The 26,013-nt window shown below is 40.3% G+C and overlaps 1 protein-coding gene and 1 long non-coding RNA gene across 5 annotated transcripts in view; one reads left to right on the top strand and one right to left on the bottom strand.

The window, feature by feature from the left end:
• Positions 1-18,865, bottom strand: part of per2 (period circadian clock 2) — a 33,117-nt gene extending 14,252 nt beyond the window's left edge. For 2 of the 4 annotated variants that reach the window (XM_036138184.1, XM_036138185.1), the window contains exons 1-16: positions 18,479-18,865; positions 12,374-12,876; positions 6,592-6,684; positions 6,317-6,471; positions 5,797-5,918; positions 5,503-5,704; positions 3,871-3,922; positions 3,251-3,393; positions 3,081-3,159; positions 2,347-2,453; positions 2,108-2,261; positions 1,877-1,991; positions 1,250-1,402; positions 1,040-1,130; positions 776-947; positions 181-305 (exon numbers count right to left, since the gene is read on the bottom strand). In XM_036138184.1, the coding sequence (XP_035994077.1) occupies positions 181-305; positions 776-947; positions 1,040-1,130; positions 1,250-1,402; positions 1,877-1,991; positions 2,108-2,261; positions 2,347-2,453; positions 3,081-3,159; positions 3,251-3,393; positions 3,871-3,922; positions 5,503-5,704; positions 5,797-5,918; positions 6,317-6,471; positions 6,592-6,684; positions 12,374-12,774 (2,164 nt within the window). In that variant the 5' untranslated portion in view covers positions 12,775-12,876; positions 18,479-18,865. The remainder of the gene's footprint in view (positions 1-180; positions 306-775; positions 948-1,039; positions 1,131-1,249; positions 1,403-1,876; positions 1,992-2,107; positions 2,262-2,346; positions 2,454-3,080; positions 3,160-3,250; positions 3,394-3,870; positions 3,923-5,502; positions 5,705-5,796; positions 5,919-6,316; positions 6,472-6,591; positions 6,685-12,373; positions 12,877-18,478) is intronic. The other 2 variants (XM_036138183.1, XM_012851261.3) reach the window with 2 other exon arrangements.
• LOC118563441 lies at positions 218-7,829 on the top strand. Its single transcript, XR_004931222.1, has 3 exons — positions 218-331; positions 3,239-3,335; positions 6,461-7,829. It is a non-coding gene; the product is annotated as an uncharacterized LOC118563441 (long non-coding RNA).
• Positions 18,866-26,013: the final 7,148 nt, after the last annotated feature.

The raw sequence follows: 26,013 nt of genomic DNA, 5'->3' as shown, positions 1-26,013 counted from the left end.
CCAAAGAGAACAGAGGACAACAGCTACAGATAAGGCACTGGCATTCAAGGGACGGCTGAGAGAGATAAAGAGTGATGAGTTTACATGAAAGAGCGTGAAATCCTTATAAGGGCTTCTGGTTTTGGTTGGAGAGGTAGCAAATCTGGTTGTTTCTATCGGATGGACTGCATCGGCACATACCTTCAGAGGCCTGCACTGCATGTGACTTCTTCTGTTTGTCCTCATCAGAGTTAGAGGAGGTGGTGTTGGAGGACGACTGGCACTTTCTCTTCATGATGACGGGAACATTATAGCTCTCCAAATACCTGCAGGAGTCAGTCACAACACTGTGGTCAGTTTCTGTCTTTTCCACTTAGCAGCAGCTAGTTGACTGCAATATTAAGTAAAGTCCAAACGAATAAGGAAAATGTATTTTAAAGGCGGTTCATGTCGGCCATGGAGGTCATTAAATTCTTTGAAGCTTGAAATGTGAGCTCTGGTTCTGTTGGTCAGCAGCTGTGTTTTCAGTGCACGAACGTTCCTGGGAGATTAAGAAACCTTTAAAAGGTTACACATCAACTCCAGAAAGCATGAACTAAACAGATCAGAGAAGATAAAATAGTCTCTTAACAATTATTGGGATCAGAGGCAGAACTTTTACTGAGAAAGCCTTTTTAGTCCACTAAAAACCTTCAGCTTTAAAATATAATCAATAGGCAGGTTCTTCTTTTGCAGGAGGAACTTTGGTTTGTCACTCACTCACTCATCAGAGACACGTCAGTTTCTATCTGTATACCTTATAACGCTGTCTAGACAGCTGATTTGCTGGTAGGAGTAGACAGTCTGATCGTTAAGGCCGAGCTCCTCGGGAAAAGAGACTCGGTTGTCCGCCGTGGTGGCCTCCCTCCAGCTGATCGGAGGGGCCGAGTCTTTGAGCCGTACCACAGCTTGGCTGTTCTGTCCAGACCCTAGGGGAGATAGATCAACAATTACGTTCTGAATAAACAGGTAAATGGGATAATAACTGCAATATATATATAAAAAACAAAAAAAAACGTACCGGCACTGTTTCTTTTGTGCTCTGATTTGCCCGTCTGCTGCTCTTGGCTCTTCTGAAGATGAATTCCCTTACAGATTTCATGAAAAGTACGCTGTGGAGGAAAATGTACTGAGCAGTTATTCCCTGGGCTCACTTTGCACTTAAGTGGTTACAGAGATTTAGCAATAAAATGTGCTGCCAAGCCAGACATGAATGTGCAGTTTTACTCACTGGTCTGCTTTTGATGCTCAGTTCCCCTTCCTTTTGTTGCGTTTTGCCTCCTTTGCTGTTGTTCAGGCTCTCACTAGAGGAGGAGGTCATGCCCTGAAGGTACTCATTGCTGTTCAGACTGCTGTAACCACTTGACCCACTATTGTGAACCGGCTGATGGCAGATGGAGAGGGGGGGAGAAAAGATAGAAGAGAGTTAGATAAAGAGATGCCGAAAAAAAATAAAATTACTCTTTTGCACCCAAATTGGAAATGTTCGTCTAACTTTATATTATATAACAGTTTCTTCAGTCAGACTTTTCTAATAATCCGTTAAAATGGAAGATCCAGACAAACAAGCCTAAACAACTATCTACTGCAGATGTATTTTATCTTACATAAATGGCAATAAAATGCAGTGAACACCTGAAAGAGCACCTATAGGAGGAAGCATCCTTCCGCTGATTATCTTCTCTAACGCAACGATTTCATCTAACAACTAAATAGGTGAATCAAAGCTAAAGTAAAAACAAACGCTGCGAAAGATCTTCAGAAAGCCCAAAGAACTATTATTTAAGAACATTTTAAATGTCCAAAACAAAGTCTGCAGACTTTTGCGCAGTACTGCTCGGCGGCCATCTTGTTTCACCTGCAGCAAGAGGCGATGAATCTGCTCCGTTATCTCCTGGATGTCAGAGTCCATGTTCTTTATGTGGCCCATGGATGAGACTGGAGCCATGAAAATATCCTCATTCATGGGGCCCCTGGTAGAAAAAAAACACATCAACAGTTAAAGACTTACAAAAAAAAGTTTAAACACTGATAAAATAGCTTGTGTAAAAATCTTGGTCAGTACAGGAAACAATATAGCCGTACTCACATGCGAACTTTGTGCCTCCCGATAACGAAGGAAACCTTTCGGCTCCATGGGTTCACGAAGGTGGACCAGCTGGTGTCCAGGGCGATGTATTCTCCGTTTTGAGCACAGAAGCGGATGGACGAGTGGTCGAACGGTTGCCCTGCGTTCTGTATGACTGAAGCATAAAACCTCAAGAATTAAAACTGGGATCATGGCGTGCACATACGTGATCCTGGATCTGTTTGCTCTATTGGACTCACTCTTTCTGTGAATGGCGAGCATGATGGGCCGGTCTTTGGGGTGCAGGTGAAAAAGGATCGGGGTCCCGATGAGGTCCTGGGGGAGGTAGCCGAGCAGAGGAACGGCCCTGAGCCAAAACATGGCGAGATAATCTGTTAGTGTTGCGCGTGTAGAGATCGAAGAGATAAAACAATCAACTCTGTTGAGGTGTTTTTTACATTTTGTCACAGTAAAACCATAATATAATATATTTTTATAGAAATTTGTTTCTGATAGACTTATAGAAAAAAGCTGCCGTTTAGTTCAGAGCATGTTTATGTTTTAGACCGGCTCACTTAAAAGTGCATAAAAACTATGTCTTAATTTTCCTTTCACACTTTTACGCTCCTCTAAGATTTTAGGCACTCTGCTTTCACAGCTCCCAAATTACATCTCCAGCCATTTTTACATCTACTCTTAAGAGCCACCGCTTTGGTTTGGTGTCTAATCCAATATAGGATGTTAATTGGATTTACAAGAGTTTAATTTAACTCTTATAATAACTGAATTCTTTCTACACCTTTGTGTTCAGCAGTTTTTATTATATCAGTGTTTTATAAATTAACTTGGCTTGTCTACATTGTGTTAGTCTATCGCATTAATGCTCCAAGATAGCAGAAAGTTTTTGGTACTAAAATGACAAAATGTGGAAAATCTTCAAAGGGTATGAACATTTTTGCCCTGTAAGTGTAAACCAACAACACTGAAGACTTACCTTTCATCCACATCCTGAAACACACAATTTGGCGTGTGCGTGGTGGTGAAAATGCGCTTATCTGGTGGAATCCTCGGGGCTGGGGGGAATTTTAAAATATAATTTAAATTACTGACGATAATAATTTAGATGGTTGCATGCCAATGTTCTTTTCACAGCAGCGTATTCACCTTCGTATCCAGAGTGAACCCTCTCAGCCAGTAGGAGGCAGCAGAACTGGTCTTCATCGTGAGCCGTGTCCTGCACCTTCATCAGGTAAGGCGTCATGCGGAACGGATAGTAGCGCAGGTCACCGTCAAACTCCCTGCCTCCACTGAGTATTGGTCAAAAAACAATTAGTTAGCAATTAATCAACCCAAGAAAAAAAAAAAAACAGCATGTTTTAGCCAATAGATATATTAAAATCTAGCTTCTTTTAGTTTTCAAGCTGAACACATGGGGGCAGTATTCGGCAAATATTCATTTCAGATGAGAGGGGGCAAAAAAAGAAGGCAAACTTAAATTTTTTAGTTATACATTTCTAGGGCTTAAGATAACTCCAAATTATTTATTTTGTAGATTATCTGACAAAAAAATGAAGGAAAAATCCAGTTGCCTTAACAAATGCAATGTGTGTTTTTAATTTCTGCATAAATGCACTAGGTCAACCTAGAAGAAGCATCTCATCACGGCCTGTACGCATGTGACATCACAGAGTAATTGCGAAACACCTGGACTGGAATTAAATGTGTGAATATAAGCAACAAGACAGGTACGAGCAGCAGATGGGCTGACATGTGAATTACCCCACCTGATACGACAGAAAAAGGACTTCTCCTGCATGCAGTCAGAGGGAGATGGGTCTGAAAAGGGAAAAAACACACATTTAAATTCAACGGCAACATGATCCGGACAGGATGCAGGCAACCACAGCTGCGTAAGGTTTGAAAAAATGCATCGAAAAGCCCTGCGAACACTGAATACGTAATAAACAAGGGTGTCGAGTTAGGTTACAGCTCTAACCTAAATATGTTGGAGTATTTAGATGACACATTGGCAAGTTTATGAAAAAACAATTTAATCCCTTTGTCATGTGATTTAAGAAAGTTGTGGTTGCATATTTAATTTACCAAAATTAGCTTCAGTTCTTTTGCTATTCTTTCTTTAATTGTGCACTTTGCACAGCGACTGTTTTGTTTTTTTAAGCTAAATCAAAAGGGACAAACATGACCTTTCTAAAAGTATGAACAACTTTGTTTTGTTTTGTTTTGTCACGTTACCACGACATGCTTTAATGTGTTTTTTTTGGATGTTGGTTTGATTGGTGTGAATTTTCAACTGCAATGCAAATTATAGTTGACAATAAAATTGGTTGATTGAATGGTTGATTGATTGATTGATTGATTGACCAACACAAAGTAGAGCATAATTGTTAAGGGAAAATATGGCTTTCTAAATGTTTAACAAATTCAAATCTTAGAACCTTGGATTTCATTTGGATTGAGCCACATTTAGTCTGATACCCCTAAATAAATTTCTGCATAACCACCTCAAAAGTTACCTAATTAGGAAATACAGTCCATCCGGGTGGCACTTTGTAAGAGAAGATTAGTGAACAAACAGCCTAATGAAGACCCAGGAGCACAGCGGATAGGTCAGCGATAATGTTTAGGAGAGGTTTAAAGGAGGGTTATGCGATAAAACCTTTGTCCTAAGCTTTGAACATCTTACAGAGAACAACTCAATTCATCCTCTAAAAGTGCGGCAGAGCTGCAAACCTACCAAAACATGGCTGAGTGCCAAAGCTACCAGATCAGGCAAGGTGAGCATTATCCAGAGAAGCAGCCAAGTGATCTGTGGTAACTCTGTGGGAGCTGCAGATATCAACCACTCAGGTGGAACTTTTAGTTAAAAATCAAAGTTTTATGAAATGTGACAAGAAGAAAGCCACTAATAAAATAAAATCATATTTAAAGTTTGTTAAAATCCATGAAGAGGAGTCGAGAACAAAATTGCACATTGTGGCTTACAGGTAAACATGTAAAAAGGTTTTTGTATAAAATATTTACTCAGAGGGGCTAAATAGGAGGCCATGCCTTACAGAGTACTATTTAAAACCCACGTGTCACTTCCCATCCACTTTACAGTTACGCACTTCTTTGTGTTGGATCAAATTTTAACGTAACACAATGTAGAAAAGTTTGAAAGGTGCTGGATGAATACTTTGCTTTTCTGCATGAGAATGGTGAGTGGCAGTAAGATGTAATGAAATGGAAAAATACAGAAAGGTAAGCCACTGTTGTCTAAATAAAGCTCTAATTCGATAATTCTTTCATATATTAAAACACGTTCTTTTAAAGCTGTCGCGAAATGGAAACTAAAGCATCCATATGTTTAACGGGGCCTGAAATGAACCGTGGATTCGGAGAGCAGCTCTTGGTACCTGCTCCAGTGCACATGCTCCAGGAGGGCAGGCGGTAAGGCGTGGTGAAGCTGTAGAACACGCTGATATCCTGCGGCATCAGGAACTCCACGAACTTAGAGTCCTTGAACGCATCTCTTTTGCAGTTGAGGATGGAGGCAGCCTGGTCAGATATATAGATGACCTTTCCTGTGCTCAGGGACACCGCCACAGCAAAGATGTCCTGTTGATAACCAGAAATGAATATGAAGCGGACCAGTCGGGTTCACGAAGAAAAAGAAATAAAACACATGGGAAACAACAACATTATCTTACGTTGTTTTTGAGGGTGTACTCTGAAGTGATGCTGTCTATCTCCTCGATGGTGTAGGAAGAAACGTCCGGCCCTGAGGGATGACTGTCATTGATCATCATCAGCTGGTAGTACTCCTCATTCGCTGGAAGAAAACAAGATTTTGTCCAAATTTGGTCAATACGCAGCACAGAAAGCATCGTCTTCCAAGACGCCCACGACACTGATGCCTAGGACTTTTTTTTTCTCATAAAGGACAATGTTCAGACTCTGAAAACCTAAAGAGCTGTACTACTGAACAGCTACCCGGCCCAATTTACATCTGCAAACATTTACAGGCCATTACCTCCATCAAAATCAGAACTACTTTGCTCTCGGTGGTGCACGGCAGTCTTGTTGAATAAAGTACAGCTGCATTCATGAATTTACTCAGAAATTAAACAGAGATGTACTCTGATAATAAACTATAAAAGCAAACAGAAACAAAACTTGACAAAAACAATTAGATAAGGGTTATTTTTTTTTTTTAAATCTGCGACAGACCTTCCACTTGCTTCACACAGCGCAGGGCGTACTTCAGCGCGCTCAGTGTGGTCGACTTGCTGTTGTGCTCCTTGTCGGCTGGCACGTGAAGCTTCAGCTCCTTCAGGGTTTTAATCACCTCCTTCTGTTTCTTGGCTTTCGCAGACTCCTGACTGCTGCGAGACGGACGAGCAAAACAAACAGGCGTCAAGTCAAAGCACTAATGAAAAGTCCCACAGAGGGACAAAATGAAAGACTCTGATCCTGGCGGCGGCGGCAGCGGTCGGCGAGCTAACCTGCAGCCGCTGGTCGAAGGGTTGTCCTGCTCCGAGCTGAGCAGGCTGTAGGCGTTGGAGCTGCTGGGGGGAGACGGGCTGTGGGAGTTGGAACTGTGCAAAGAGAGAAGGAAAAAGTTGAAATTGCAACTGCAAAACGGAAGTAAAAATCACGTCAGTTTCATCAAAACTGATTTTCTGAGGGTGTTTGATGGAGATGTCCCATTCTTTAGCACATTCAGGTCATAGGGAGGAGAGCAACAGGGTAAAGAAAAGGTCCACATCATTTTTCACTGAAGTACAAACTTATCACGTGTGCCCTGCACCCATCTGAGGCGCTGAAGTGTCTTTCAGTAAAAAAAAAAAAAAAAAAAGGACAAGTGTCACCATTTTCACGTTTTGGGGTGGTATTTAACTCAGGCTAAAAGAAGATCAGCCTTTCTACGTTTTTATTCGCCCTTTGTGACCGTTGGAACGAGTGCGCTTGGAGCGTCAGATCCAATTTAGCGGCCGAGTCACAAAAGAAGTTCACGCTCTTATCTTGAAGTCTTTGTCACCGACTTGAAGGACCCGAATTGGTGCCGGCAGCTCAATGGTTGCACAGCAGGAAAACATCAGCGTGGCCGAGTGTGAGGTCAAGGCACCACTGGGGGGGCAGTACATCCCTGCTTGTTGCCTTGGTGCTCAGATTTAGAAAGAGTATCTGACATTTTGTCACCGAGGACTGTTTTTGGCCGTGGAGTCTGACTCCGCTACCCAGTCTGAAGTTGAAGACAGCCACGTGTGTTTCTGCAGGTCAATATCCAGAAGTGAGAAACTCATCGAAAAGGTCGTTTTTTTTTCTTTCAGGGACTGAATTCAAAACGTGAAACTCAGATTTGTACTGTCGCCACAGCGGGAGAGATTTTGATGATAACTTAAACAAACCCAGATCATTTAGATTTACTAAACAATTACTTTTATTGCAGGAATATGATCTTACTGAGCAGCCGTATGCACTGTAAGGTTTATATATTCTGTACTTTCTCCGTACCTCTCCTGCATGGACTACTGCACCAATGTATTGTTTGATCGGTTGTCAAAATCATTTACAGATCTGTCAGGAGAAAGAAAAATATATATTTGAAGAGAAACTGGTCATTTTCAGGCATCACAAAGCCAATGTTTAGACTAAAATTAATCGGGTCTAAAGAGGTTAACCTCTGACAGGAGCTGCGTCCTGCATCTTGTGAGTCTGCCTCTAACTCTTGAATGGACTTTGCACCTCTAACGTCTTAACAATACAGTTGCTTGTGCACGATGTTTACAAAACAGTTTTTATTGATATTTTTTGTATTGATATGCCTGTGAACAGCCCCGTTATTTAGACAACCTTTGGTGGCTTACTGTCCTTTTGGAGGGCGTCACTGACTGGACGTGGGTCCGGTCAGCGGCCTTATTCTTGGTTTTGAAGGCTCTACCAATACAGTCATATAATTAGTGTGTTAAAAACTAAATTCTTGACCCCATGTGGATTTTTTTTTTCTCAGAAACTGAAATTTGAGAGTTCAGAAATAAATGCTTATATTATTCTGCGTGTAATGACTCTACAATATTTGCGTTTCTGTTTTTAAATTCAATCACTAAAAAAATAAACATGTAAATGATATTCTGATTTACAGAGAAGATAAAAAGTAGAATTACAGCTTTAATAAATGGAATTGAATAAATACAAAGTCAGTGGTTCTTTCAAATCATGTTACCCTCTTGTTTAGTTTGTTGTTTCTACAATTTCCTTTTCAAAGAAACCGAGAACAACAGTGCGTCATCGTCCTCATTACTCAGGCATAAAGCTAAATGTTTCCACTACTCATTACACCAGCGGCTGTTTTTAAAACCTTCTGCTAACGTGAGTGAAGAAGAACATGCCGTTACTTCAGACATAAACAGAAATTGTTTGACCTCAATTTGAGAACGCTCGCTCCGTATCAAACAAACCACAACCTTCCTCAGTCTCAACACCCACAGACGATAACGGAGGCTTAAGACTCGACGGTAAACGTCTCAGACATCTCCTCACCGCCACACTCAGCTGCTCGGCCTGTTGGGAAAGCTGGAGCGCTGGCAAAACGTTTGAGAAAAGCCATCATGGCCTAATTGCCTATATAATGCTGCTTATCACTTACACAAAGTATTAGCCTACAGACTTAGCACAAGACTATTAGTAGCTGTCTAAGAACCTGACTCAGCTGAACTAAAACAGACCCACTATTAATAACCTGCTTACCTGCTAAAAATAGGCAATTTGCCTTATCACACTATTTGATACTTTTCCTTCTTGTTCTGTTTGTTAGAGCCAGTGCATCAAGACAACAGTATAATCATGTCACTGCTTTACAATGTCAGTCCGACCTAGTTATTTTTTAACTTTGCAACTACTGACCAAATCCCCCCACCAGTATTTTGACACTCTGTGACACGATAAAAGGGTTAAAATTTCAGACACTGGATGTTTATATCACATGTTTGCAGTTTTTTTTTGTAGACAAACTAAGGCTAGAATTTAAGAAAACAATATTTTCCATCTTTTTGAATGCTCTAGTTGTTCTGTCTAGAGATGATCAGAACTGGACGTGTCGTGGGGCTGTTCTTCTTCTGCAGGATCTGGCCTGTATCTATTGTCTATCAGCGGATCCATGGGGGAACTGCTAGTAATACATGAAGGACAAGAATTAACAGATGAGAAGTCCTGGGTCTAGTCAAAGGCCAGTCCCTGATCCAGCTGAGATGCCATAGTGTGACTTGAACCCGGCTTTACTTACAAAATCCCCATCAAAGTGGAGTGGGGAGCAAACTTTCCCTAGATTAGCGCAGAGGTTGCTAAATGGTCACAAGAAGTGTCTCATTGAAGTTACTTCAACCAAACGGGGTCAGATAACAGGGTTAGGGCGTACTAACATTTGGAAAGATAATTTTTTGCTAATATATTTAGTTTAATGAGTGAAACAAGGTTAATGTTGGCTGTTTATCTTTATTTAAATCACTCACCGGATTAGACATATAAATCTCCTTGTATCGCTGCAGAACTGGATTTTGAATTGTTTCTGAAACCTACATTGTGTAAATCACAGTGAGCTGTATGAAATAAGTGCAAAAAAAAAAAAGAGGCAGAACATAAAATATTCTGTGGCTTACCTCCAAAAAAATGGAGGACAAAAACTTAGAAAGTTGACAAGGCTGACTGAGAATTGGTAGTCAAGGGTGAAATGCAGCAACAAAGAGGCAGAAACTTTTAGGTGTGTTTAAAATCCGTCACCATGTTGGCAGACGGGGAGTTAAATGCCAGGAGGGAAACAGACCGAGGAGTGGTTTAAACAAAAAGCCCTGATCTAAAGGGGCAAGGGCACTTTAGGGTAAGGCAGGGCCGGGAGTGAGAGTAAAGACGTCAGAGCTTGCAACTGGGTTGCTCCACCCCAGACGTAAACAGACCCAAACAGTTGATCGTCATGGTGACAAGGAGTCGGAGAGCGTGACACGGCCCATCTGGCGTTACGGAAAAGCCAGCTTCCAGCCTCCGAGATGACATCAATTTGCTTTTCCTGCTGGGTGATGCATTCATTTATTTGTTCCTGCGTTCTTCCTGGGTGAGCTGCCGAGCATCTGAGGCTATTTCTGGACAACAGGCGGAAATTCTGGGAGTTTTAAAGCATTTTTTTAGATTTAGGACAACTCTTTTCTGCCACAAACAAAAAAAAAAAGTTTGATGTCTCCAAAAACTCCTAAAACGAAAAGGATTTATAATGAACAGCCTGAGTCTCATTTAAGGACGAGAGAGAGACTTTGCACTGGGCTAAAAGTTTGCAACACAGGAGAAAATGTGGTTTTGTTTTACAGCTTTGTACAGATCTTTAATATTTATGGCAGTCTATTGTCACATACGTGCGTTATTCATTGTTTTTTAGGCCAAACACTTTTGGTTATTGCTGAGGCTTTGATTCACCGTCCTTCTGACATCAGTCAGATCTGGCAAACACATTCAGTGTTCAGAGCTCCGTTCATTGGGAGCCATTATGGGACGGCATGATTTCACGCGTTTATGCAATCTGCAGGGAAACTAATGGAAATGATCGTGATTTTTTATTTTCAGAACAGCGACCCCCAAACACGAATCATAAAAGTAAAAGTAGCAGAATGTTGGATTTAAGTGGTAAAAAGGGACCGGGCTGATTCTTATCTAATGCTATTTTTACCTTTATTTGTGGATCTACTGAGTCTGACTAAAGTCTAACTTTAGAAAAAGGTGGAAAGCTTTTGGCACAGCAGCACAATCAATGATCAACACGAGGTGAAAGGTGAACGACTTTGTGGCTGGATTCTGTGCGCAGCTTCATGGCAGCAGAAAGGACGACGCTGCTGCTCGTTAAAACTGCTTTTATGTTTGCTAAATAAACTCTGCAAGCCATTTCTGCTGCAGAAGCAGTTCTTCTAGGGTCACTGTCATGAGAAGCATGGTCCTGCTAACTATTTGTCTAGCTGGACCACGCTTATTAAGACAGTTTTGGAGTTTGATTAAGCAGAGATTAGAGTCTTAGTGTACGTCTTTTAGCGCTAAAAAGCAAGGGATGACGATTGCATGACACGGTTTGATTGATGAGATGATGGGATGAATAATCCTTGTCTAAAACCACACTGCAAAAACCAAACTAAAAATAAGTAAATTTTTCTTAAAATTAATGTATTTGTCCTTGATTTGAGCAGGTAAATAAGATAATCTGCCAATGGAATAAGATTTTTTACTTAAAATAGGAACAACTCATCTCAATCATCTTATTTCAAGTGCAGGATGTCTTATTTTAGGGGTAAAAATACTCATTCCACTGGCAGATGATCTTATTTAACTGCTCAAATCGAGGACAAAAACACTAATTTTTAAGAACATTTTATTAATTTTTATATGCGTTTTTGCAGTGTGCAGGAATGAAAGTTAACCAGTTGATCTCTTAGAGCTGCTGCTATACAGCTGTAAATGCCAGTATAAGTATGAGAGGAACTGAATCATAAAGTGGCTTCACATTACAGTTGTGGCACCGTTGGCAAAAAAAACAAAAAAAAAAAAACACCTAATTTTCTCAAGAGGAGATGAGAGATGAAGCTAAAGTGTTTGTGTTTTTATGATCAGTGGAAAAGAACTGACAATGGGCAATTTATGTGGTTAATTTAATTGTAGAGTCTCCATTCAAAAGTTCTTGCATGGTTTTGGAAGAGGGATCCAGTGTTAAGTAGGGAGGATAAAAGGTGCTAACGGTATTTCGCTAGTGGCTATCATCCAGTAAAATTGTTAACGGTCACTTCATCTTCGTCCATTCCTGTTATATTTGCTAGTCGTTACTGACGGAGTTTAGAAACGTCTCGTAAATACCCCTGCTGTGAATGCTCACCCAGGAGACCCCATGCTGTTTGTTTACATAAGCATAGGTCAGTAAGTCCATAAGTCTGTAAATGATTAATTGAAACTATAATGAAGTCCCACATCAAAACTAACTTCTCGGCAGAAAGAAAAAATGCCCACCCCATCACACGCTGGTTCAAGATAATGTTGCTGTAAATTGGCACAAATAAAGTTTTAATGCCTCTGGACAGAGAAAATTAACAGCTGAGAATAGGGAAAGGTTATAGAGTTGGATATTGTGGAGTGTGAGAAGCAAACATGGGGGCTTCCTGCACATGTGCACCATCCCAAATTAAAAAGATAAACTTTTTTTAATCATTGTTTTTACTCATAAAAACTTGAGGCAGAGAAATAGGAAATCCAAACGTCTCCTACCTTTTATTGCTCTCTGACGATTCCAGCAAGGCCGAGTCTTTGCTGCGGCTGTTGGAGCTGCCCGTCGACTCGTGGCCGTTGCTCTCGTTGCCGTGACTCTCGTTGCCGTGACTCTCGTTGCCGTGGGACTCGGTCCCACTGCCGCTGGACCCGCTGCTCTTCATTTCCACGTCCTCCTCGGGCGACAGCCGAGAACGCGTGGTCTTGCGCACGTTTTGCGGCGAGAGGGCGGGGTCCTGGCTGCTGCTGTCGCTGCCCTCGGAAGGCAGGCCAAGGCCGGGACCGCCCTGGCCGAAGCCGCCCACCCAGCGCATCTGCGCCATGGGGCTGCACCCCGAGGCTCCATCCCGGTCCCCGGGAACCGACATGCGATAGGGCTTGGAGGTTGAATGGTCTGACATCAGGAGGGGGTCTTTCTTCGGCTTGTTTCAGGTTAGGGAGAAGGAAATCATCCCATTGTCATAAGGGTGACACTTGAGTGGATGGAAATGAAATGAACGGATCTGTGGATAGAGAGCACATATGTACAGCATGAGTGATCTGTCTCAACTTACTGGTTTTACTATTTAGAAAAACATCCAGTGAAGACAAAAAGATTGTCTTAAAAAAGTTGTAAAGTCCACTAGAATGAAGCGTAAACAGTAAGGTTTTCTTTCCATTTCTATTCGGTTGCATAAAATAGTGAAAGCTTGCAGTTTGCTCAAAGTTAAAAACATAATAATTGCACCAATCCTACACCAAAGGGCTGCCTTCAGTCTGATGTCATATCAGAGACATTGTGAGGTCTGGAGCGCTGAAGAGCCTGATGAATGCCTCTCTGATGTTCCAGGAAAGTCTCTGGTTCAGACAGGTTGCCCTTTAGGAACAGCGGGTCTGTCCTATATAAACCCCTTCAACTCTTATCAAAGGATTTGTGCAACTTGGAAGACCAATAAGTCCCCACAAGATCGATCTGATTGCCAACGCGCATCGCCAAGCAACAATCAGGCGCAGAGTCATGGTAACGAGAAAGTAGGTCCTCTTTTCAACTCTTTTCTTTCACTAGCCAGGACATAACACAATTAATCTGGTCAAGCCAACAGAAATGTGCCACAGATTCCATATTTGTCCATCCATTAAACCACGAGGTTGGTTTAACAGATGGAAAAATGGTTTAAACTAGAAAGTCTTTTACAAAACCTAAGTACCCCCTTGCTGTCTTTAAAAACTTTAAGCAAGTAAGCAGTACCCAGTCAATGATACAGTAGGTAAAGCACTTGATTACCTTGTCTTCAGCAATTGTGTGTTAGTATTTTGCCTGGATCAATCTATTTAGAGTTATAAAGTCATTTTCAAATCTACAGTGAAATTAACCAGCAGAAGAAAACTCCAGTTAAATTCACACCTAAGGTAAAACTTTGCAATGCTCATGTCTTGCTTTTTGTTAAATCAGTGAGGTCAGCGTGGAATCTCTGATGTATTTCTATACAGTGGAGGTTTGATTTAAATTATATCACAGCTAAGTAAAGATCAGATTTTTTTTTATCATGTACAGAAATGTGAACTTTGATGACTACAAACAAAGTGTACTTCTTTTTACCACAACTGTAATTTTAACACAACAAAAAAAGGACGTCACGGTTCTCCATCCAGTATTAAGAACACGCCTGATCACAGACAATGACGCGCGTCCATTCATGTGGGAGCACCAACGCTGAAGTGTTTGGATTAAAAACACTTTGCCAATGGAAAGTTTATAAAGAGTGTTTTGAGAAACAATCCCGAGGCAACTAAAAAGCCTCCTAAAAGCTTATCATTTTCCAGGCCACTGTTACTGGATGCCCAAGTCCACATGAAAAGGAAGAAAGTACACATATAAAAGTCGATAATCAGCACTCCTGTAGGACTTATCAGAAGACTGTGCCCGGTGTGGGGTGTTCTGCTAATCGCTGACCTGCTGCGAAGTTGGCTCATGGCCAGAGTCCGAGCTGCCGAGTGAAATAGGTCATCTTACAGCCGCTGAGTAAAAGGATCATTCAGAGGGTGACGTGTTACATAGTGTAAAATTTACTAGCTAAGCGTGTCTTGAGCAACGAGTTCACCGATGCCTGTCAGGATGGAGCAAGTCAGGACTGCAACACAGACAGCGGGCACGAGACGAGGGGTAGGAAGTAGAAGAAGAAGAAGCCGCAGCAGATCTCGAAAGGATTAAAAGTGCAGCAGAGCAGGGAATAGGAAAGAAAAACAAATCTATGGTGACGTCCGTGGCTAACACAAGAATGGGCATGCACAGACAAAGCATGGGGATCCAAACACCAATAGAAGACCAGAAGGCAATGTTTGACGCTGTGTACCATCCTCACCAGAAGTCAGATGTTCTAGTTTTTGAGGCTTTCTGAATGTCAACGCTACTGTTTGGGATTTTTCACTCCTTTGTCTGTATGCAAAAACAATTTTTTTTTTGCATACAGACAAAATAAGAACTACATGAAAATAATGTATTTATGATGTAGCCTAAAAGAAGATCTCCAGGAGAGACCTGACAAAGGACCAGATGGATGCATCCTTATCCTCGTGTTACAATTCAAATGCATCGTTCAAACTGTGATATTTCTTTAGATTTTTCTTTTCCAACAAAACAAATGGGACAGTACTGCCTTTGTTAAATGCCGATGACAAGAAAGTGTATAAAAACCTCATGCAAAATGAGCACCTTACTAAATTGTCTCGAACCTGTAGACACCCCAGTGGGTCATCCCTGGAGTTTAGTGGCTGTTTTATGACTGGTCAGAGTTAAGCAGCTTAAAAAAGGTGGAAAGAAAATCTGTTAAAGGGAGGCCAATATCTGAAGGCAAATGTAGAAAGATCCAGAAAGTATGAAGTAATATGTAAAAATCCTTTGAAAAGGCAAACATCTTTTTGAAATTTGATTCTTGGAAGCAAATTTCAAAAGAAAAAGCAGGATCCTGAAATTTGGTGAAAAACATATGGGCTAAAGGAGTCAAATATTCATGATCTCTGCTAAACAAGCGCAAGTATACGGGCTGATTTGAAATAGAAAAACAAAAGATCTTCATGGCCATCCAGTGTTTGGAAGGGATGATTCGAGAGCGGACATATTTAAGCCAAGATTGAGTAACTTAAACTGGAAGATATAAACAAAATGTGATGTCAACAAAAGAGGAAAACAACAAATCTGCAAAAAAAGAAAGAAAAAAAAAAAACAATGATGCAGCACTTGACCTCTTGCGGTCATAATAAAAATCCCCTTCACTGCCATTATTGGAACAATTTCCCCATGTAACTTAGAGCCATTACTCACAGATTGTTCTGCACATAGTGAACACTCTGCTCTGAACTTCTCGTTGCACTTACTATGCTGAGGTCCCCCCCCCCCCCCCCCCCCCTCCCCCCTTCTCCGCCTACAGCAAGGGCAACTGAGGCAACAAACCGGAGGTCTAGTCCAAAGATGAAAGAGCTCTCTGACAATCTGTCGAATCGCAAAAGCCAAAGTCCAGGAGACTGTACCAGCTACCGGCGTGGGGGATTTTTCATTCATTAGCTTAGAATGAATCCAAATCCGCTGAATGAGCAACAATACACAACATATTCCTGCTTTCAGGGTTTGTTTTTCCTCCTAACAATGTTAAAATGTCGCTGGACGATTATCTGGGAAGGCTTTATTGTTTGTTAAGAGAAATTAAGAAGAAAAAACAAATATCTACAGGTCATTTGACTTAATTACCAACTGCATTTATTGAGTTTTAAAGGAGGCTATGAGTGTCCAATGGACCAGAGCAAATTTAACATATCTGACTTCTTTTCTTGCCACAATAAAGCAACTCCACTTAGCTGAGCAACTGCAAAAAAAAAAAAAGGTAACAGAAGAGGCAATAGGTCATTTTTGTCCCTGTGGGTAAACCATTGATCATTTTAAAAATCAATTATAATGGACCTTGCTGTCCATCCCCATTTTTCAAGTCTTTTTTTTTTCCTTCCATTTCTGCTGAGTCAGACTCTTCCTCTTCCTCATAACGTAATCGGCACATGGATTGACTCGGTTAAACGGTGCTTCTCAGCTCAAAGGGCGCACCGTCTGGCTGCTGCTCCATAAAGCTGTGACGTACGTCCAGCAGTAAAGTCAGGTCAATGAGGCACAGGTGTCTAACACCGCAAGATGAGAAACCTAACACAATTATTCGGATGTTGCTAACGTCGGGTTGACTGCAAAGTGTGATATGCACTATATCACACTTTGTGGTCAAGTCAGCGCAATCTAACACGTGTTTGAGGCTAATGGGAACATTTGGCTGCCTTGGGGCTTTGGAATTGGTTTGGATTAGAAATTATTTTGAATAATTTATTGGTTAAATGGTATAAATGGTATTCATTAGGAGAAAACACACGTCCATTAGAGATAACGCTACAACTAAAGAAGAAGGTAAAAACTGTCCCAAAGTTGTTCTTTAGATCAGATAAAAACAATTCATGACATTTTTTCCCCCATATTCTTAGATTGTGGGTGTTCTCTATGTGTTTAAGTTGGAAAAATTAACCTAAGTCCCACAGACCTTTTCTGACCTGCAGTGTTGACTCCTGATTGACTAGAGGGCGTAAGCATCCCTGTGCCCTGATCAATAATTAGCAGGGTTACCATGACAACAAGTTGCCAAGTCAGCGAGAAGTTTCTACCTCATTCTTATGTATTCATTAGACAGTTTAAAACTTGCTTAAAAATAAACTGAAGCATTATACAGATATTTTTTTATTGTATAATCAAGTCTATAGTTTCCTGTTTGGCAAAATCTATAAATATTTGCAATAACCAATAAAAAAAAGCTGTATTTGAGAGTTTCTGAATTGACTACAATCAATAAATGATATTGAATTCAATAACATGGGATTATATTGTGGCTACTTTGTGTTAAACTTTTAAATAGTATCTGAATGAGTAATAAGCATTCTAATCTGTTAAAACATGAAGTGCCAACTGTCACCTCTTCAAAAGTGCAATAAAATCTAAACTTTTTGCTTATTTTGAATAGAAAAATCTAATTTGGGACAAATAAACAACAAAACATACGAACAACTGATTTTGCAAACTTCCTCGCAGACAGATATGGTAAAGAGTGTAAATAACTTTTTATTTCTGAGCAATTTGGGACAATTTCACTACCTGTTTTACACTGACAAAAGACCCCTTGTTAATATGCTTGCTGCACCTTCCTAACTTCTGTCCTAACTGTTGCAATATGCACCCTGCAGAGTGACTTGCCAACCTAAACATCAGCTCATGTTGGTCTCTGGGCTCTTGAACCCAAAGGTCTAGTTCAATCACAAAACGCGCACAGCGCCACAGGTGGGCAGGAACTGTCATGCCCTCTCAAACTGCTGCACAAGCTTTTTTTTTTTTTGCACCATCCTACTTGAGATAACGTTGTTTTTTTTTTGTTTTTTTTTTTGTTTGTTTTTTTGGGACAAGTACAAGTTTTTAAAGCGTCACCGGTTAGTTTCCAGCTACAAAATGGTCACAGGGATATTTTGACACAACTACGTTTGCATTTCGTGGCTGCAAGTTGGAAGACATTAGCAGCCGTCTCCCATCCGCCCGAATAAGTCAATGGCGTGCAAAGTTCTCCACTTTTTTTTAATCTGATTTAAGGTGAGGGAGATAGACGCGGCACTATTATCGCACACTCAGTTCCTCTTTTATCTCTACGGGTGATAAACTTCTGACTGAAGAGATCAGAAGCCTTAGAGGGGGGAAAAACGCACTTTCTTGTGAGAGGAAGCAGGGGTACCCAGAGAGAACCCAAAGGGGAGAACATGAAAACTCAATGCAGAACAGGAGAGAGAGAGAGAGAGAGAGAGAGAGAGAGATTCACCTGGGCCAGCTATTATACCCTCACTTTTTCTGAAACTACAATGAATGAACGGTTGATTCTTCCAGTCTGCAGCTCCTAGTGCCGCATATCCGCTAATCGGCGCGTCATGTGAACTTGCTCCATGTGCAGCAGCAGCAGCATAACACTTTATATAAGGCTGTATACCGGCGTTTTCATGTGACACTCACACCACCGAGTTCACCCATCTATTACATCTAACTGAGCTCCAGAAGGGACTCACCGCTTTTTTTTTACTGCTTCAACTTTCTTTCTGGACGCTCTCACGCTCCGTGCGCCAAGTTCCTTAAAGGAAGCCTCCGCCGGCTGCCGTGTTTCATTCCGCTGCAGGTAAAGCGGTAACTCCGTCAGGGGTCCCCGGCCGTCCAGAGGGCAGACGTCCAGTTAAATGACGCGTGACCTTATAATGCAACACCCAACTCGTTATATCGAAGAAGTTAAGCTTCACCAACCTCACTTGACGGCTTTTGGTTGTAGTTCCTCCGGTCGTTCCGTGAAGGAAATCCTTGCTGGAGCAGCTTTACCGTCTCTAAAGGATCGGGTCCGTCCGCTGCTTCTGGGCTGCTCTCACTTCAATTTCTCTCCCCGGCTCCGGTTTCCACGCACTGCTCTGGACCTCCAACGCAAGGGGTGACCTCATTACGAGCTCCTCTTCTAAGCTCCTCCCACTGCTCAAAGCCCATTGGTCCGAACGGACGCCAGTCTTCGCCGCGTCGCGAGTCGGACCAATCGGCGCACCGCGAGCCGGCGAAGGCGGGCAGCGCCGCCGCCGCTCCGCGTGGCGATTCGTCCGCTCGGCTGTCAGTCGCTTTACATAAGGCTGTGACGGGCTTTTCACATGGAAACCCACGGCTGCTGGCAGCGTGATGTGCGAGAGCAAATCACTACGACGCAGAAGCCGGTGAATGAAACAGTGGCCAGGGTTGGCTCATAGCGGCTCAGAGCGACCGGCTGTTATCTAAAGGGTTATACAAGTGTGTGCATGGCAATGTGGGGGGGACGTTTGTGCGCAGTCATTCGCGTAAGCAGGAAAGTTTGCCTGTGCAAAAATGCCGAGGCTCCTGCAGAAGTTTATCAAATATATCGTCTGCTTATTATAAGGAGGAACTCGTTTCAGCGATGTCGCTCTGTAGGCTACACGGTGATATGTTACGTCTACGCCAGGGGTGGTCAAACTTTTCGGCACGTGGGCCGAAACGGTCAAGTCAAAAATACTGGAGGGCCAAAAAATTATGTAAACAGTAAAAAAAAAAAAAGAATAAAAAAATATGGTGTGATTTTTTTTTATTACCTGCTCTATAAAATATCATATTTGTTCTTTAAAAAATTAGTCAGATTTTCTGCAGGAAAATGATGTGTAAATCATTGCAGAACCAAAGTTAAAAATATTTTTTTGCTCATTTGCTTTATTAACAGATGGTCACCAAATTTGCAAAGTATTTTAGGGTCAATTGGAAAAAAAAAAACATTAGTTTTGGTCTAGCAATATCAGAACAGGATTTGGGTCAGTGTTTGTATGAGAACATATCGCAAATTTTAATAAATTAATTCAGAAATTATTTTAATTCACAAAAGCCTGAACTTGCGTTAAAGTCCTTGGATAGCTAGAGTGTAAAAAGTGTGGTTATTGAAAGATGAATACCTTATGTTGTACCCAACATTTTAAATTGTAAGATCTTAACCTGTCTGATGAAGATGGAAACATTATTTTTAATTAGGGCAAAATTATTACGCTTTAAAATACAGGCGGGGGGGCACAAAATCCCGGGCCGCACTTTGGACACGCCTGGTCTACACGATGCAGAAGAAGCTTACTGTATCAAAGGCTTGTGTAAATACTTCAAATAACTTCATAGATACTCTAATATATATATATATATATATATATATATATATATATATATATATATATATGTATATATATGTATATATATATACATATATATATATATATATATATATATATATATATATATATATATATATATATATATATATATATTAAGGCATATCATTTTTTACATTTAAATATGTATGAATCATGTTAGTCTGTGAATGCAATAATAGATAATGGTTAAATTCCAACAACATTGATTGTTCATGCTTGTGTTCTGAGGATTATTATTACTATTATTAAAATTATTATTCATCCATTCATCCATTTTCTGTCATGCTTGTCCCTTCTGGGGTCGCAAGGGGTGCTGGTGCCTATCTCCAGCATTCAATGGACGAGAGGTGGGGTACATCCTGGACAGGTCACCAGTCTCTCACAGTATAATAATAATAAAGGTTATTATTATTATTATTATTATTATTATTATTATTATTAGGAACAAATCCTTCCTAGAAAGTATAATTTAACTCTAACTTTTTTAACTTTCCTACATTATTCCTTTAACCCACGGTTTTGTATGAATATGTTACGTGTGCAACTTCTAGACTTACATGTAAACAACTGCTCTTTCATTGTAATACTGCAAAGCAAAGGTACTCCAGCTGTTTCCCACAAGGGACATGTTGGAACAGTGACTTGAAACATCATTTGGGATAACATGATCATACATGTGTCTAAATCATCTAAAGACAAGTAAGATGACCCAAAGAAGTGGTCTCTAATCACATATATTAGGGTGTGCTGCTCCTTTAACCTCTGTTTGCCTGAGTTTATTTATTGATATACATTTGTGTGAAAAATAAATTAGCAATGCTTTTCTTGTCAAGCAGATGCTAAATGAAAGTAGAGAATGTTAGTTTGAATACATCACACAGAATAAATGTAAATTTAGCTGTGATGCAAATTTGCGACATTAGGCACAACTGGGCACAACAGTAATTAAAGAATGTTTCCACATTCCGGTATATAGATTATTTTTTGACACTATTGCTAAGCCGGGCTTGCAAAATGCATTTCAGTACATTCTGGTCCACCATCACAGTATTTTAAATTCAGTTTAATACTGTCAAATCACCTCAGGGTGTCGTCAACACTCTGACCACTAGATGATAGGACAGTGCGTTCAACACAGTCCTTGGAATGTGTAGAGCATTCATCAAGACGGCATGTTGGCTGAATTAACACCAGGAGCAGTTTGAGGTGGTTTTGTGACAATTATCCTAAAAGGGTTAAATGGTAAATAATAAATGGTCTCAAACCCACAACTCTTCCCATCAGTGGCTCATTTACCGATTTCCCTGCTAGAGACAGCAGTCTCCCACAGCACTGGACAGTTCTTCTGGGTCAGGGTAAGGTTGAAGAGGCCTCGAGGACACTGGAGCTGACGCTATCCGGACGTGCAGCCTTGTTCCGGTTCAGCGTCTTCATAAGCCTCTTCACCAGAATGCTAGAAACAGACAGGCAGGAGGGGGAGACACCAGCACATCTGTTGGGGCCAGAGATAAAGATGGAGCAGTAGATTTAAGATCTGATTTGTGACAGGAAATCAGATCAGGACATTGGTTCTGATCCTCCTGCTTGAAGCCTATGATTGTTGCTCGTCCCTGACCACATGTTTGTTTGTCTGTTTGTTTCATGTCTTAACTAGACAAGATTTATTTCAAATATTTTTTTTCCATCTCAATTGTTAGCTCTTCAGCAAGGCTTAATTTTTTTTAGTTCTTCACAACTGTATCTCTGATCCATCCAATTCTATCCCCCAACTATGATGTCTTTTGAAGGCAATTGGTTCGACTTAATTGTATTCAGAAGTATCGTAGTAAGGAGGTCCAAGTGCAAATGCATGAAGCATCATTTTCCTTCCGCGTAACAATCATGTGCTACTATTTGATGATCTACTAAATGAATAAAACATGAATATTTGTGACAAAATGTCAAAAGATTTAAGGGGATCATTGAAAGGGTTTGAACACTTTTGCCAAGCACCGTGCCACTAATGTAGTCAGCGACTGAGATCTCATTGGACGTTGATCGTTTCCATGCAACCCACAACCCATGGATCACAATCAACAGCATCACGAAGTGGAAATGTTTCCTTTTTTGATGCATGAAAGTAAAAGTGTCACAGTGACGCAGAAGGAGGGGGACGCAGGCCGTGCTGTAGCCAAGTTCTCCATGGAGATAAGGGCATCCCCGGCAATGTGGGGGCGGAGGGAGACAAAAACCATTTATGATCATCAGAACCACTGGCCACAGTCCAACAGCCCACTGAGGGGTACAAACAGTGAGTCAGTCAAGATTGTACAAGTTGGATCCATCAAGTGCTGCATTTAAAGCTTTTGGAAAAAAGGAACCTCATGGAAATACTCTAAAAATAGACCTTGGTGATGCAGATTTGGTTTTCAGTTTAGATACAACTTTTTTTTTTTTTTTACAACAGCATTCCTCTATTGTATAAATGACAAAATGTTAGAGGGTTGATTTGCCTCACTGTAATTCTGAAGTGGGTGTTTGTATTGCTGTTCAACTGAACTGCAATTTGTTGTTTTTTTTGTTTTGTTTTTTCGGTCTAACTCAGTTTCGTACAATGCAAACGCTGTTCGGTAACAGTAAGAACTGTAACCTTGAAACAAGGGTACAGTTGTCTGATACAGTTACAGTTCCAGCCACGCTTATTAGCAGGTTCTGTAAGGACCAGCTTAAAATAAATATTTTGAGACATTAAGGGGGGGAAAAAACGTAATCTTTAATTTTGTACATTTATTTGGTGATGGAAAAATCCCATGTTGGAAAATAATGATTTTTACAAGATGATCAGTGTTACAATTACTGATACCCCTGACTTACCTCTGAGATTAAAATAACTGAACCTGCTCTTAATTATCTGTGTTGGTTTGTTTTTTATGGTGCAGGTGGAGAACATGTGACCCATGTTTAGAGGCCTCAGTCCACAACGTGGCCGTGTTTGGTTCGCATCCAGGCTCGTGGACTTTTGCTTTATGTCTCCCACTCTCCCTCAAGCCTCTTTCCTGTCAGCCTACTGTCAAATAAAGGCAACCCGTGGCACAAAATTAAAGGAAGGGTGAGGTAAAAAATAAAAACATGAGGTAAAAAAAAATTTGCTAAAAAGAACAGTTAGTTTAGCCTTTTACCTTTGATGTTATGTGTCACAATTCAATGGTTTGAACGGAGACATAGTATAAAGCAAAACCTATCCCCTTTGAGCTACTTTAACTACTTAGGATCCTTTTCGAAAGTAACAAAAAGACATACGTCACAGTCGCAAAACAATAGATTACACCTTGGACGGCAGCTTCGGTGCAGCATATTTGCGAAGGAGCCACAAATAAACCTCTGGGGTTGTGTGGGCAGAAGTAGAGAGAAGCTTACTGCACACTCCCACATGATAAAACATCCTGCAGTCTTTGCCTCCCACCCTCACATCAACTTGAGCTATTTCCACATTTTGAACGTCATCAGCACAGGCCCTCAGGGGGTAATGTTGTGAGATAGTATCCCGTGGGGCTAAATATATATGTTCTCCTAGTGATAAACTGCTGCCAACTCTTTGGTCTTTGGTTAAAGCGAGATAAACACTGATTGGGCATTTTGTCTGTCTCAACGCCTCACTAGTTATTCAAAAGCATAATGATGTTGAGCATTGTTGAAACACACAAATTCACCCATAAAAGGACAAAATAACACCTATGAATGTGAACACACGCTGGATAGCACTCAACAATGGCTACACGACCAGAATTACAGACTCAAATGCCAGCCAGCATATAAAAGAAATCACAGTAAATGTACCATGATCTTTTCAAATTTCTCTTTGGTCATGCCTGTGCAAATTCTCAGTTATGTGGTTTATCGTAGCAGCAAACAGGCTGAAATATGTTCTGTAGAAGTCGTGTTCAATGATATTAAAGCCTTCAGAATAATCAGCAGCCCTGGTGAGATGTGTAATCAAGAATCAAAGGTCTTTCTTGTCATTATGCAACCAAAATTAAATACTGGTTCATTGGAGTAATAAGCCTTAAAATTAATACTTTCTGCATTTTTCTAAAGGTGTGTGAATTTTTCACACTATGTGTGGTGGCAAGATAAATATTTATCATTGCTTAAAACAATTCGGGTAATTTTAAACATGGTAATTACTGCTCTGGTTGTTAATATGTGCAAGTTTAGGCACATAACTATTTTCTTTTTACAATTCTTTAACTTGTCAAGATCTCTCCTCTTTCCTATTTTGAAAAGGGGCTTTGAGGAATAGGCGTCTGTGTTATGTTGAATTTATATCCCAGGAACACAAGAAATCATGAATTACTGAATAGGCTTTTTGATAATATCTTTTTACATTTATCTATCAACGGGGAATTTTTATTTATTTTTTTACAAATAAAGTATATCTAAAAATAAATAAGGGACACTATATTTGCCTCATGCCTGTGTCTAAACTAATTTGTACACTACCAAGAAGCTTTGCCACAGAAACCAAATTTTATATTCAGTATACAGAACCATGTTGAAAACAGGAAAAATACTCTTTTAATGCATATATTTCAACAACTCTTGCAGTTTAGGGGACCCATGATTAGAAAAGAAGGCACATCTTTCAAAAATAAAACCGCCAATTGGCCACTTCAATTTGTTAAAATGACACTAATGCACCTTCTTTTAAACCCTAACAGTACTTTGTATTACGTGTTAATCCAGTCATTTGGTCTTGTCTCTCCATGATATGTCCAATCCACCAGTGAGCTCTCCTTTAAAGACCTGCTTCTATGGTTATCTACTAGAATGATGAAATGTGGAATCCTCTCAGCTGATAAGGAGATGCAAGAGATGTTTCCCCTGAATGAAGCTGATCTACACCAGTTTTATACTCACAACTTAAACAGACAGCTTGCTTTTTAGATCAATTACATCACTTTTTAAAACTTTCTCAGGCTTTTAGGAAAGCCAACATTAAATGCCATCAGAAGAGAACCAACCTTAATAACCGCATGCTAAAGAAGCTAAAAACTGATTTGTAATTTCCCTGCCTGTATGGAAAGTTTGAAAAAAAAGTGTTTTAACATGTATTAAATGCATTAAACTATTCTCTGACAATTAATAATAGATTTGCTGCATTCCAGTAAGGGTTCAGAATCAACCATAGTGCAGAGACAGCATTATTTAAGATTGCTTATAACCGTAGATGTAACCTGGATCTGAACAACAATATGGGCTGCAGGATCTCAAACTACGAGAAGGGGAATCTAAAAAGTTGGAAATATAAGATGAAGCTTGACCACACAGGGCTCTAAAGCTAAAGACATTTTTTTTTGTCTAAACATTATCTGACAGACAACTCTTCGTAAACATGGGGTAACTATTATTACAAACTCAGACACAAAGTATCCCTAGGCTCAATTATAGGTCCTACACTTTTTATTTTGTATATTGTGCCTTTGGAAAAAGATCACCAGGAAAATTAATTTTCAGAGTTATGCTAATGACAAAAAAAATGTAAATTAATGTACATGCTGATGACCAACAGCTGTTTGAGACACTTTTTATTGGTATTAAGTTACTCGTTGTAGGATAAACCTTAAATTTACAGTTAAAATCTGGAAAGTAACCCTTCAGATCGACTTAAGAAAACCTATTTTTTTATGTTTTTCAACTCATACTTAAGATTTTACCAACAGCGGGTTTAAAAATCTAGAGAACATTGGTCCATCGAAGAGACAAAGACCAGGAAGGCAACTCACTCTGATTTTCAACACACTGTATTGGTTGCCTGTACATTTCAGAATCTATTCTAAGGTGGTTTTAATGAGTTTATTTATAATAGTTCTAGTGACGACATCTGCTTTCTT

This window comes from Fundulus heteroclitus, chromosome 6, assembly GCF_011125445.2.
Source record: "Fundulus heteroclitus isolate FHET01 chromosome 6, MU-UCD_Fhet_4.1, whole genome shotgun sequence".
In the NCBI taxonomy this organism is placed as follows: domain Eukaryota; kingdom Metazoa; phylum Chordata; class Actinopteri; order Cyprinodontiformes; family Fundulidae; genus Fundulus; species Fundulus heteroclitus.
The sequence above is the reverse complement of the archived record's forward strand: the minus strand, read 5'-3'. Positions and strand labels throughout refer to the sequence as shown.